This window comes from Melozone crissalis, unplaced genomic scaffold (genome assembly GCF_028551555.1).
Source record: "Melozone crissalis strain CALT ecotype California unplaced genomic scaffold, PUWL_Pcris_2 ptg000027l_1, whole genome shotgun sequence".
Lineage (NCBI taxonomy): Eukaryota > Metazoa > Chordata > Aves > Passeriformes > Passerellidae > Melozone > Melozone crissalis.
Window position 1 is genome coordinate 23,658,678 of NW_026535805.1, and position 13,658 is coordinate 23,672,335.

At 36.7% G+C, this 13,658-nt stretch overlaps 1 protein-coding gene across 1 annotated transcript in view; it reads right to left on the minus strand.

The window, feature by feature from the left end:
- Positions 1–13,658, minus strand: part of WDR27 (WD repeat domain 27) — a 90,456-nt gene extending 76,798 nt beyond the window's left edge. Inside the window, exons 1-11 of the mRNA XM_054279977.1 lie at positions 13,448–13,658; positions 12,444–12,585; positions 10,087–10,211; positions 9,514–9,627; positions 8,730–8,781; positions 8,181–8,251; positions 7,199–7,313; positions 5,736–5,868; positions 2,621–2,724; positions 2,088–2,155; positions 1,048–1,181 (exon numbers count right to left, since the gene is read on the minus strand). Coding sequence (XP_054135952.1) covers positions 1,048–1,181; positions 2,088–2,155; positions 2,621–2,724; positions 5,736–5,868; positions 7,199–7,313; positions 8,181–8,251; positions 8,730–8,781; positions 9,514–9,627; positions 10,087–10,211; positions 12,444–12,585; positions 13,448–13,630 — 1,241 coding nt within the window. The 5' untranslated portion in view covers positions 13,631–13,658. The remainder of the gene's footprint in view (positions 1–1,047; positions 1,182–2,087; positions 2,156–2,620; positions 2,725–5,735; positions 5,869–7,198; positions 7,314–8,180; positions 8,252–8,729; positions 8,782–9,513; positions 9,628–10,086; positions 10,212–12,443; positions 12,586–13,447) is intronic.

The window sequence follows — 13,658 nt, forward strand, 5'->3', positions numbered from 1 at the left end:
TGACTCTCACCATGTTTGCTGATGACTCAAAACTGAGAGGAGTGTGACCGTGGTCACAGGGGTTTTCAGGTGAAGCACGAGACGAGAATGTTGACTCCATGATCAGAAGGCTTGGTTTATTATTTTATGATATATATATATTACATTATAACTATACTAAAAAGAAATAAAAAAGGAAAGGTTTCCTCAGAAGGCTGAGCTAAGAATAGAAAAGAATGATAACAAAGGCAGCTGGCTCGGACAGAGAGCAAGAGCCAGCTCTGCCGTGAGTGGTCAGTAAATCCAAACATCCACAGGAGAACAATCACAGATCTACCTGTTACATTCCACAGCAGCAGATAACCATTGTTTACATTTGTCTCTGAGGCCACAGCTTCTCAGAAGGGAGAAAAATCCCAAGAAAAGATTTTTCACAAAAGATGTCTGCGATATGAGGTGTCTTAAAGAGCAGAAGGTTTTGTTGTCATCCAGGGAGACATTTATTGTCTGCATAAATGGGCTGGCAGCAACCTTGTGGAGCTCAACAATGTGGAAGGCAAAGTACTGCAGCAGAGGAGGAACGAGCCCATGCAGCAGTACAGGCTGTAAAGCAGACTCTAGAGCCAGGCTCTGTGCCCTAAACCCAGTAGCAGGACAGGAGACAATACATAAAAAATGAAAGACGGGAGGCTCTCTCTGAACGCTAGGAAACACTTATTTACTGTGAAGGTGACTGAGCACTGGCACAGGCTGCCCAGAGAGGTTGTGGCATCTCCCTCCATTTACATATTCTAAAGTTGTGTGGACATTGTGATGGGCAAATGACTCCAAGTGGCTCTGCTTGAGCAGGGTTGTTGGACAAGATGACCTGAGAGGTGCCTTCCAAATTCAACCATTCTGTGATTCTGTGATTTCTCCCTCTCAATACAACTAAAGCATGATAAGAAAAAAAAGTAAAATCAAACTATGTCAACAAGCAGCACTACAGAAAACCATATGACACACTGTAGTGCCAGATAAACAAATTCATCATCCAACATGGAGAGAAAACATTTAATAATTCTGTACCTGGCAATAACTGATAGACTTTTCTCATTTCCACATGGGAGAAAATCACTCTGCTGAGTTCTCACCAATGCAGCAAGGTTAACTTCCAACACAGCAATCATATCTTCAAACATTGAGGCAATCGAGCATAAAACCTGCAGCAATCACCATAAATTAACACTCCATTTACTCAATAATTTAAGTTCAAAACATAATGCATTTATAATGAAAAATAAAACAAATTTCTGAAATTTATAAAAATTAATCAAAAATATCCATGGATTTAGTCATAAAGAGCATTAAGTGGTAGAGTGTTTAAAGCAATCCTTCAAAATATGCCTATGTTGCTTAAATGTGTTTTAACAAACTTACATACATAACAGTGACAGAAATTCCAACACCACCTACACTGGAGACAATTCTGCAGTAAGAGTAGTGAGAAAAGAAGCACACATGGAAGAATGGCTTCAGCAACATGATGAGAACATACTAAGAGCTGAATTTAAACAAAATCCTAATCTAAAGCAAAAGTCTTCTATGTTAAATATGTAGCCTAGATTAAGCTTACCTCTGTAGGAAAATTGCAATATCAAAAATGGAGTATATAGATAAAAAGGCCTTCCATTTTCTTAAAATCACTTTTAGTGGCTTTCAACAGAAATTTTCTCACAACCCAAATAGTTTTGACAGATTCTTTAGAAGGATTCAGAAGTTGCACATCCTAACGTTTTTTTTGAGAAACAAACTATAACAATTATTTTTTCCCCATAAAAGATTTCCTCTGCTTCTTCAATGGTCATTCTTGACATTCAAGGTACACCCTGAACATTGTAACAATTCACCTTTTTCTTATAAATCACTTTAGACTGTATATAACCTGTGAGAGCTTCAAAACAGCAGATTCCATAATGAAGAATCAACCCTCTTCAAAAAAGTTGCTATGTAAGTCATATTAAATAACACAAATCTGTGCACTAATCTGTTAGCAAAATGTGTAAATATTTATGGAAAATGACTGTAATTGTTAACATTTATTAAAGCAATGTTTACTGTATACTCACCTTTCCATTAGCTGCCTTCCTTGTTAATGCACATGATCTGGCAATCTGAATGCTGAGGTCACTGTAATCTTTATCAAGAAGAACAAAGTACTATAAAATAATACCTGCATTTCATAAAATAATACCTGCATTTCACAACAAAAAACCTGTCTCTATGACACACACATAAAAATCACTCTCACTAATTTGACATGACCCTAACCCATTCTCTTCAGAGTATATACTTCTATTTTACCCTCAAATTATAATGGAGTAAAATAACTTGTATTTAACACTAGTATTTAACACTTATGAACTGCAAAACAGAATAAAAATTCATGGCTAGACACTACACAGATCTAGCACCAACATGTCTTCTGAAAAAAGTCACCAGGGCCAGGAAAACATACAAAAACTATTAGGGAAAAAAACATTTTAAAAAAACATTTGGTTTCTATTGTATTCTGCCATTTCACAACCTAATTCTTACATTATTTATGTCAGATAACAAAAGCAATCTCATTATCGTGTAATCATATATCTTTTAAACATACCTCTGTAAAATAAAAGAGCTTCCAATTCTAAGTTTGCCAGATTAATTATTAACAAGCCAGTAGAGGTTCCAATCCAAAAATAGCTAGTATTATGGGAACAATATCTATTAAAACAAGGAGAAAAATATCTCTGAGTAGGATAAAGAAGCTTTTCTTGCTACCATACAACAAACAAAAATCGGGTTTTTTAATTCTCATTGCTCAGACCCAGTGCAACAATAATAAAGCACACACAGAAAAAATACATTACATTTAAAGCTTTTTTTTCCAAATCTGTAGCTCAAAGTTTCAAGCAAAATTCATGAAGTTTTGAAAACTGGAGAGCAGTTTTCACAATCCTTGAGCAGAACACAATCCTTGATTCATGTAAGTACCTCATGGCACATCCAAAACTGCACAGGAAATACTTTTCTTCAAAAAGTTATTGTGGTTTGTAAGAGTTTGGAGATGCTGTAAAAGCATTGTATACACAAAAATAAAATTCAAACCAAAAGATAAATTCACTCGTAATTTACTTTTAACACTCTTATATGAACACCCAAAACACAGGGAAATTCAATGTCTGTTTTTACATAATTAAAGTACAAGAGAAAAAGCACAAACTGAAGGGGAGAAAACCCCAGGGAAGTCTGGAATGTCTGTCTCAGCCTGTGATTAGTGGCAGCCCTATTGCAGCTGGGTAATGAAATCCAGCTTCTGCAAGCACCAGAGAGTAAACCAGCGGGTTTGTTAATTTCAGTTACCAGCCTCACAGAAGAAACATATTATCAAGCATAAGATAATTCTAACAAAATAACAGCTGTCATTCCTCAAAAAACCTAGAAATTTTTGATGCCACAATAAATAAAAATTGGCATCAACATTTTAATAAATTTTCCAAATAGGAGTCAGTAGACCTATTAGTTTGATTTAAAATCAGACCACAAGAGTTGAAGTAAGGATATGGAAAAATATGAAGTTGTAACATTATTCCAAAAAAAAAAGAAAAGAAAAAAAAACCCCAAATGTATACAGTCAATCTGTTAAGAAGCAGACTGGAATTTCTGGAATTTTCATTTCTGGTTTGTGATACTTTTACATGATATGAATAAATTTTTTTTGTGGTTTGCACTACTTTCATTGCAGCAGTAACAGACTGATTTAATTTTCAAATTCTTTGAATTATGTAAAAAGTGTCACTATCAAGTTATTACGAACACCATAAAGTGATATATCCAGGAAGCTTAAGTCACTCCAACTCTAAAATAATAAAATCCATTGTGATGAGATTGCTCAGTGTCAAAAAGCTTAGGAAAGTGTGAGATGCCTAATTTTGGACATCAGTGTTCCAAAAATGTTTCATTGTTGCTTTTCATTGCAGGCAGGAAAAGCAGTATATCAGGGATTGCTCAATTGTTCAGACAAATCTGAAGCATCTTCTAAAACCAACACACTCTTTTTAAAAAATAAACAGAAAATAATTTTTATAAACACAAAGCTCTCAACCCAAAATATAATGGAACTTAATTAATAGTAAGAATTTAATGACCATGGTTGTTCATAAGCAGAACAAAACCTTCAGCTGCTGAAAGAACAAATAGACCTCAGATGTACACTGTGTAGCAGTAACAGGTGGGAATGGGAAAGTGATGCTATCTCAATTCAGTAAATTATTTCAAATATTCTATTACTGTGGATCCATTTCAGGCAACCATGTCCCAAAAGGGCATTGAAAAATAAATGAGATTGAGTTTCAGACATTTCCAAAGGCAAATGTTACAAATGTTACACAAAACATGCCTTCCACAAGGTACAAACTATTTTATCCGGAAGTGCAGAGGTAACTTGTTCATGAGTTGTAATTTGCTGTCCAAGGAAGGAACAGGATAGTGGCTGGCACTGGACTATCAGAGTGAAAAACATACTAAAGTCCTGTATATGAAAAGAGAGCAATTCATACTAGAAGCGAAATTGAACAAATCAGTTCCTAGAACAACTTCACTAGGGACATGGTGGATTCTTTATTGCCAGAAAACTTGTCATCTTTAAAGATGTGCTGCTGTTCAAATAAAACTTACAGTTGTGATGAAGGCAAAGCTTTGATGCTTTGAGAGTGATATTATACAAGCAATAAGACAGACTGTAATAATTAATCACCTGACCTTCAAGTGCTGTCACTGCATTAAAATATGGTTGAGATGTGCATCTAAAAAATCACCACTTCCTTCCTCTCAATGGTGGTACTTCTAAATATGCAGGCATCATGAAAATAACTGTGAATAATTACTTAAATTAACATAAAGACAACCAAAATTGTCCAGTACTGCTGGATACTTTTCATCTTTGTTTATCAAAAGTTATATATCTAACCAGAGTTTAATCAGTTCCACCTGAATAATCCACCACAGAGCAAAGGTTAGGACAAGAGTTTTCTAAAACATTGTGTGGCTGAGAAATTTATACAGATGACAATCATAAAATACAAATAGACCTCAGATGTACACTGTGTAGCAGTAACAGTGTTACACAGTGTAACAGTGCACAGTAACAGAGCAACAGACAGGTTGTTATTTGAGACAGATCTTGTGGGAGTGTCCTGAATAGATCTCCAGGTGCCTGATAATATGGTTAAACTTCCTCTCTAACCAATTCCATGGGAATGAGAAAAAGCATCATGTTCTGAAACATCTGTCCCTCTGACAGAAGTTTGACTGGAGCAGGTTATGTAGCTCAAAAATTATTTAAACTTGGAAGACAAACTAACACAGTCACACAGTGGCTGCATGAGATATTTCTTTAGAAAAGCAAACCCAAAATAAATTTGATTTATTAATTACTTTTTAACTCATCCTCCCTGATCAGCTGGTATCAATAGATGTTACAATGGATATTCTCAATGACATTTTTATATAATCATTTTTCAGAATAAAACCCAGTTTTAACTTCGTATCAGCTTGTGTACGTTATCTTCCTAAGAGCAGGCCACTAAAACTTGCAGATCACTAAAAACATTATTTGATTTTCCTACTGCATTTTTCAAAAAATACAAATTGGCAGTGAAAATAATCCAAGAACCAATAGGAACTCCGAAAAATAAATTTGACTCAAATACTAGGTGATATTTTAAAGGACTTACATGTTTTCTTCATTATGGAAACATACAAAAAAGTCACAATGCTCAATTAAGAGGACAGGCAATGATGTTTCCACTGATCCTTCTGGTCTCATGTTGTCTGTTTTGCAAAGCTTGGAATTATTTTGCCCTTCACCTAAGAAAGTAAACAATACCAACTATCAGAATACTATGAAATAAGGGAAACAGACAGAATTGAAGAGAGAATTTGTAGCAGTCATGAAAAACTAAGACCACACTCAAGAAACTTCTATTTCAAAAGATGGATATTTCCTAAGAGCCAGTTTTCCTCGTTATTATGTGAGGCTTTTTCACATACCAAGAGACAACATCCAAAGATCCTACTTGTGGACTGAAAAGGAGTTTGCAGATTTTAGGTGTTTTCATCTCAAGAAGTGACACTGAAAGCCATATTCCAACAATTCTTAAATATGCTGGGTTCCTTTCCACTTAGCCTGAAAATTGTCTTAAGACTAAAGTTACAACATAATCCAAAGGCAAGATGAAAATCCACCTCAGTTCCCTGTTCCCAAGGAGCCTCCAATCCATTCTGCATGTCTAATTCACACTCAGGAACTACTAGCACCAAATTCAGCATTGTATACAGATATTGCATCACTCTCTTTCAAACATGAAAGTCAGATGCACAGATTTTAAATAATAACAAGAAATGTAGCAGTCTTTCTCCTTAGGTTAGGACCTCAGGATTATGGAAGCTGGACCCCTAGGCAGGTAAGAATACAACAGTCATTGATCCCGAAAAAGAGCAAGCAAGGAAAACCATATTTCCCTTTCCTTAGGAAAGCCACAGCAGTGCTGAGGGGACAGGGGTCTGCACCTCACCAGGGAGAGGGTGACCTCCCGTTGTACTAAGGCTGTCACCTGCTCATGGCCATCCCAAGGCACAACAAGGCAACAATCAAACCAGTCTGATACCAGGGAGTCACCTAGCTGGGGTTACCAGGGCAGCCTATAAAGACTTATATGTACTCCGTGTTACACCACTAGAAATATCACAGCCAGAGAAATATCACATTATGAAGGCACTGTTATAGATTAAAAAAAAAAAAAATAAAGACAAAAAAAAAAAATTAAATAGCTCAAAGGAACTTCAAAGGTAACTGAGAAATAGTACTGCATTTTGACAAGGGATTAATTTTTAGGTACTCGTTCTGTTCTGAGGCCTTGGACAATGAATTCAACCAAAACAAATTCTTAATACTGCACATGATGCAATGTTTCATGAACAAATGGCACTGGCCAAGAATTTATTACATACATGCATGCATAATTCCTTCCAGATACACCAATACCCAACTACATATCAGCTTCAGTAAGAATTCCATGCCACAGTCTAAGACTCCTAAGTCTACCACTTACAATAAATTATCACAGTAAAAAAGCACACTCAGTAGCCAGTAACAACTAGACTATACCATAAAAGCATTCTAGAAGCATTGTGCTACCTATCTCTTGGCCAGATTTCCACACTTTATTACAGAATTTCTCTTGCTCTTTCTTTAAGTCGATATGTGCTATACAACGGTAATTATGATCACTGATTAAACTGAAGATCCAAAGCTGCAAGAAAAAGAAAAAGCAATTGCAATAAAGATAAAGCTTACATGAATACAAACTAAAGATCCAATATTTAAAACCGTAGATGTAATTAGTGAACTTTTGTATACGGCATCTCACCTTGGACAAGAACTCCAATTATATGTATCCCTAAGACTGTTAAAGATAATTAAAGCAGCAATGATCAGTTTGAGCTGTACATCTAATTCCCACATGTTTATGTGTTTTGAAAAAAAAGCTCCTTATAGAATATTTCTCACAATTAAAAATCAGAGGTAACATGGGTGCAATTGCTCATTGGGTCATGTGGGTCATGAATTTCATTTATACGTTTCTCGGTTTAGACGCCACTACAGGTAAAGCTTTAATTTTCTTCAGAATTACTGAACAGTAACACTGAAGAAAAACATCTGGAAATTATCATGTAAATATATTCTTACCATGAAAGAAGTGGTGAAATGGATATTCACATTTATCGCATTTTTATTAGAATTCTCACATGCTGAAATCAGAGCCTCTTCCATTTAATTGTCATGTATTTCTTTTTCTTGGCCAAAATAGGAGAATCCTATTTTTAACCTTTTTTCTTTTAAAACAGATATATTTATAGCCTCTCAGAGTGCTCTTCTTATATAATCCCTGATTGTGCTCTTACAAGTTTTCCTGGTTTTCAGGAAAAAGTTTCTGTGTTGTAATAGAGGTCTTATTTACCATTTATGGTTTACACTAAAAGCACCGAATTATGCTTACTAAAATAAGTCTTTTAACAATTCAAAAAATTTAGGCAGCTTGTGAACCTTTTTTATAGACAGAAGCATGAATAATAGTTGATTCTTGACATAGAGACTGAGTTTAATGAACAATTCTTACCTGTCCCTCAGCACATCCAGTGATAATCTGTTTGTTTTCTTCATCAATTAGCAGACTTAGCAAAGGAAATGCTGCTCAAAAAATAAAGATAAAAGCATTTCTAGAGTAGACACAAATCAGATAATTAATTAAAATACATCATTCAAAATTGAATCTTCTTGTTTATAAAGACAGGGAGAAAAAGCTCTTACTGCAGTTCTCATGGTTGCACAGAGCTTTGTGTGTCTCAGCCTTTGTGCTGCCGAGGGCTTTGTGTTTGCAGGTCTCATCTAAGCTGCTTTTGCAGTGGTTTCCTGCACCCTGTCACCCAAGCTGCTGTGGCATGGTTTGCAGACTTATAAAAGTACACTAAAACTATATACTGGGAAGCTGACTTTAAAGGAAAAACTATTTACTGTTGGCTTTAAAGGATAGTATGTTTACTGTTACCTTGTCTACAGGAATTATTTTCACTAAATCAACCCAAAACTTCTATAATAATCATAGATTATTATTTAGAGATAGGAGGTTTTTGCTATGCAAAAATACATTTAAAAATAGAAAAATTACCTGTTATTATTCCTGACTGATACATTAACTGGCTGGTAGAATAGTCCCACACCTTTAGATTAAAAAATTAAAAATATATAAAGATAGGTATCTACTTAGATATCTACTGAAAACACAACTTTCAACAGCCATCATGTGAAAACAGAAAAATGCAGGCATTCAAGGTAATGTTCTTAGGAAAGAATTTTTTTTTCAGCACCTGTTTCCAATTATGAAGGGTTTTCTCCAACTGATAATTATCCCTGGTGAGAAAGGGCAAACTCACATGATATAGATACACAAAGTATCAATTTTTCTTAGGTTGATCCCTCAGTGATTTTAGTAAGTTTACAAAAAGGCATACATGAATAAGAAAAGAAAAGAGGAGAGGAGTGCATTGCATACAGTAACCCAGTCCAATAATCCCAAAAAGGAAAATTCAAATTTATATCAGTAGAAGCAAAAGGAAATGTTTTCCTTCAGCTCAGCATACCCGAAACATTTCAGTTACAGCCAAGCTAATCAAAATATTTTATTTCTATTTGCCAGATGATAATAATCACTGAAGTTAATACTTCAATGTGTAAAGTTTTGAGTATACAAAACCTGCATTGTTCTTTTAAAATAGAGTAATTAATTCTTGTCATAATTTCCCAAATAATTCGAAGAACAATGTCCTTATCTCCATAAAGTCAAATACATTTTTTACTTCATCTTCAGTGCATATATAAAGGGGAATAAAGAAGAATACTTCACATATTCACTCAATTATTCTTTTTAAATTTCACTTTTACAATTTCCTTGCCTTAAAGGTTCTGTCTTCTGACACTGATACGAGCATACTTTTCTCCCATGTGCAAAAATCAGCAGCAGTCACCGGAGCCAGGTGTCCATTCAATTCAGCTAGTACAGCCTCATTCTGTGATGAAACAAGTCAAAAATAAAAACAGAATAGACTTCAACATAAAATTGACAATTAAGTGTTTTGATAATTAATAACTCTTGCTAAGCATTGTCAGATTTGTTTTCAAAATATAATTCAGTAAGATTTCTCTTATTCAAACCGAAGCCCTGTATACCATCCTGCTGGCAAAGCCACTACACATTACTTTTGCTTCTTCAGACTGACTGATACAGGAAGAGTTTTTCAGATGACCTAAGAATATTTTCTACTTTTAAGTTATTGAGATACTCTTTCATTTCAACTCTTTAAACATAGCCTTTTATCTGATATATGATGCATTATCAAGTGCCAGTTCCTACTCATTTTATGACACAAAATGAATGCTTTTGCTTGATTTTACTAACATTTCTGTATCGTGATATTATTTGAAAGTGAATAAGTAAAAGAAATACCATACAAAGAATGCTATCTCACCTTTGCACTTAACATGTAGATCTGATTTCCAGCACATACTGCCACTTGTTGATCATCTGGACTAAATCTTATATGAAGCACCATTCCCAAAAGTGTTCCTATAACAATTCCTCGAGGTGTAACCCCTGCAGTAATTGTATTGTTAATGAGACTCAATGAAATATAAAAATTTGGTGCAGTGATTCTAGGAAAATTGGCATAGCAGTTACTAACCACAGAGCTGTCCCAGTTTCTGTCAGGAATATGTACAGAGAAACACACTGTTTAAATACATCAGGGTATTGGGGAAAAAAGCAGAGAACGATAGACCATCAGAATTCCTCTATCTGCCCTGTTGCCTAGACATGATCTGCCACTCCTTATGATATTAATCATTCCCATCAAATCATGCTTTCTTGCTTCTACTGAAGATTGCAAGGGAAAGGATTTTTGGAGTAGGGTGATGTGCCCATGGAACCCACCAGTGCCACATTCGTTTTGGAGGTAAGAAATCCTAACTGAAGCCCAGCAAACCATGGTTTTGAAAAATACTTCTTCTGGCAGAGTATGCCAGTCGCTCAGCCAAAAAGTAAGGAGGACTTTCCTTCTCTGCTTTTATTTTTTCTGTGGGAAAAGGCTGAAAGAGAAAGTACACCACTAAATATCATTACAGTGTCAGATAAGACTAGATCTGAGAACAGGTCATATTTCTATCCCGTCTTCATGATTTCATTATGGTCATCTCATTGGGTCAAGCAGATTGGTTTCTGCTGATCCCTACTTTATAATGCTGCCTTTAATGACATGAGGATAGTTTGGATATGTCATTAAATTTTAGGATTTCATAGGGAACAAATCATCTAGAATACAAGCACAACTACAGGTGTCCTTTCAGGCTTTCATATTAGATGCTGTGGAGTCTTTTTACAACTGATTAACAGGTCAAGGTCACACAAAGAATTTCTTAACTACTTTGACACAGTTTATAAGAAATAATATGAGAAAACGTGCCAAGAATGTGCAGAGGAAAGTCTGTGGAGACAAAGTCTCTACAGCATCTGCTGAAGAGCCTGTAGATGAAGAGAAAATGAAAAAATCAAGCAGCAGACAATCTGGATGCCGAATGTCTTTGTATCAAAACTACACACATTCTTCATCTCTCTGCTACTTTATATTCCTATCTTCCAGTTTTATTTCCTCCAAATTAATTTCCTCCAAATTTTATTCCCAGTTCCTGAAGTACCCTTTGATTGTCTATGTTACTCTTACATGGATTAAAATTTAATACTGACCTTTATTTATAAAAAGCACTGATATTGTTAATATGAGCTCAACATTAGTTTTCATATAATATAATTTGCAAATTCAAAATGGAGCAGAGTACAAGAGAACTCCCTTACATTAAGCCATTGGCAAATCTCTAACTACAGGCAACAAGCCAGAAACTTTTAATAGTGTGGGACATTGCCATGCAACTTTAAAAACTTTAAATATTGTCACCAAAAGGAGATAGAGTCCCACTGGAAATCCTGTGAATCATGACTCTGCGGATCTTTCTTTCTTTTTTTTTTTTTCCCTTTTTCTTTCATTATTCTTCTACTTTGCAACGAATTTAAGCTTGCAAAGAGGTTAGCCTGCTCCCCAGAATCTAATGCCATTGGTTGAGGCTCCAAACCAAGATGGTGGTCAGGACACTAAAATTCCTATTTTCTGTGTGCTGCGTCACCACAATGCTCTTCCACTCATGCACTCTTCTCCCAGATCAGACACCTGCATTGGTCTCTCTCACACACACACACCCGAAAACAATGTTCCAGAGACAGAAGGAGAGGCAAAGCAGGATAAAAAACACCAGTTCCACAAGTATTCCAGAAAAGGAAATACTTTGGCATTGCATGTTTAATTATGCAGTACTGCTGATTATTTTTCTTCTGTCCATTGTATTCCACAGTGGCAAAGCGTCACCGCCTCTGCAGTGCTTCTCTGCCCGCCCCGAGGCGAACAGCACAGCACCTCGGCCAGCTCCGGAGCCAGCCCAGCATCGCCGCCCGGGGCCGGTGGCTGTGACAATGACAGGACGGGCTGTGCTGCCGGCCTGGTTCAACTCGGCATGGCTGAAGAAGAGCCGGAGAGAAGCACAGCATTTATATGGCAGTTCCTGCTTCTCAATCTGAGTGACTGAGGTGTGCTTCTCAGAAATAGAACTATCTCGTTAGAGAAGGAGCAGTGGGAGAAAAGGAAGTGTTGGGGTGGCCTTCCAAGGTTGTTGCTGCTCAGAAACTGGATGGACACTGGTCTGAGTGATTGGTGGTGAATGGTTGCCTTTGCATCACTTCTTATATAGGTGACAGACATATATTATATAAACAATACTCTACCTTCTTCCACTTTCTGCGTACATTCATCAAGATTCCACACTATCACCCGTTCATGAGAGGCAGAGCAGACAAGGAGTGGATTGATTTTATTTCCAAATGACAATGCAGAAATTGAGGAATGATGCCCTGACAAATATAATGGCTGACAAATGTAGATAAAGAAAAGTTAAATTAATAACTTCAAACAAAGATTATGAATCATATAAAAGTACAAATGGAACAATAATTAATTTTTATTGACAGCTTCAAAATCACCTAAACTACAATGTAGCTATACTGGTTTGGCTGGGATGGAGTTAATTATTTTCATAGCAGCTTGCATGGCACAATGCTTTAGATTTTGTGACAAAAACAGTGATGATAACACAGGAATGTTTTGGCTGTTGCCAAATGCTGTTTGCACAGCACTGAGGTCTTCTCTTTTTCTCCACATTTTCTCAGTTTCCGCATCACAATAACAAACTGAAGATGCATAAGAGGTTGTGAGGGGACACAGCTGGAACAACTATTTCAGTTTGCTGAACTGGCAAGGGGATATTCTCTACCATATGAAGTTATACTCAGCAATAGAACTGGGCTATTGCATGCAAGAAGGTGTTGAGGGCCTGGTACATTGACTGTAAGGTGGCTGTTGCTCAAAGCCTGGGCTGGGCTTAGTCTGGTTGGAGGGGGTGCCTTGGTATAGCTTTTTCCTCTCTTTTCCCTTCACTCATTAAACTACCTTTGAAACTACCTGTGACTTCTCACTTCTTCCCATCCTATGCTCTTCCCTACCCCCCTGCTGGGAAGGAGTCAGCAGGAGCCTGGGTACTGGTTTAGCTGCCAGCCAGGGCCAACCCACCACAACAGCTAATTTTATTCTTTTCACAATAAAAAAGTTCATAAAAATGCTAGTAGCCTTCCAGCATCGAAGTGAAAACTGACACTTCTACATTACCTTCAAATATTTCATTTATAAACTAGTTTAAAGTAGCAGCCTACTGAGGGCTCTATTCTAGCTTTACCTGAGCAGTGGCTGTGTTCCAGACGCACAACCCATTGCGGCTCACGGGGAAAGCGCAGTGATGGTGACTGCACGCCAGCTGAAAGAGCGGCTCCGGCAGTTTGCCTTTGAACAAGTGCTTTTCGCAGACAACGTCAGGATCGCGGCTTCCTCCAGAGGCGCAGCCGGCCCCGGCGCCCTCCATCCTGCGGCTGCGAACGGCCCCGCGGCGG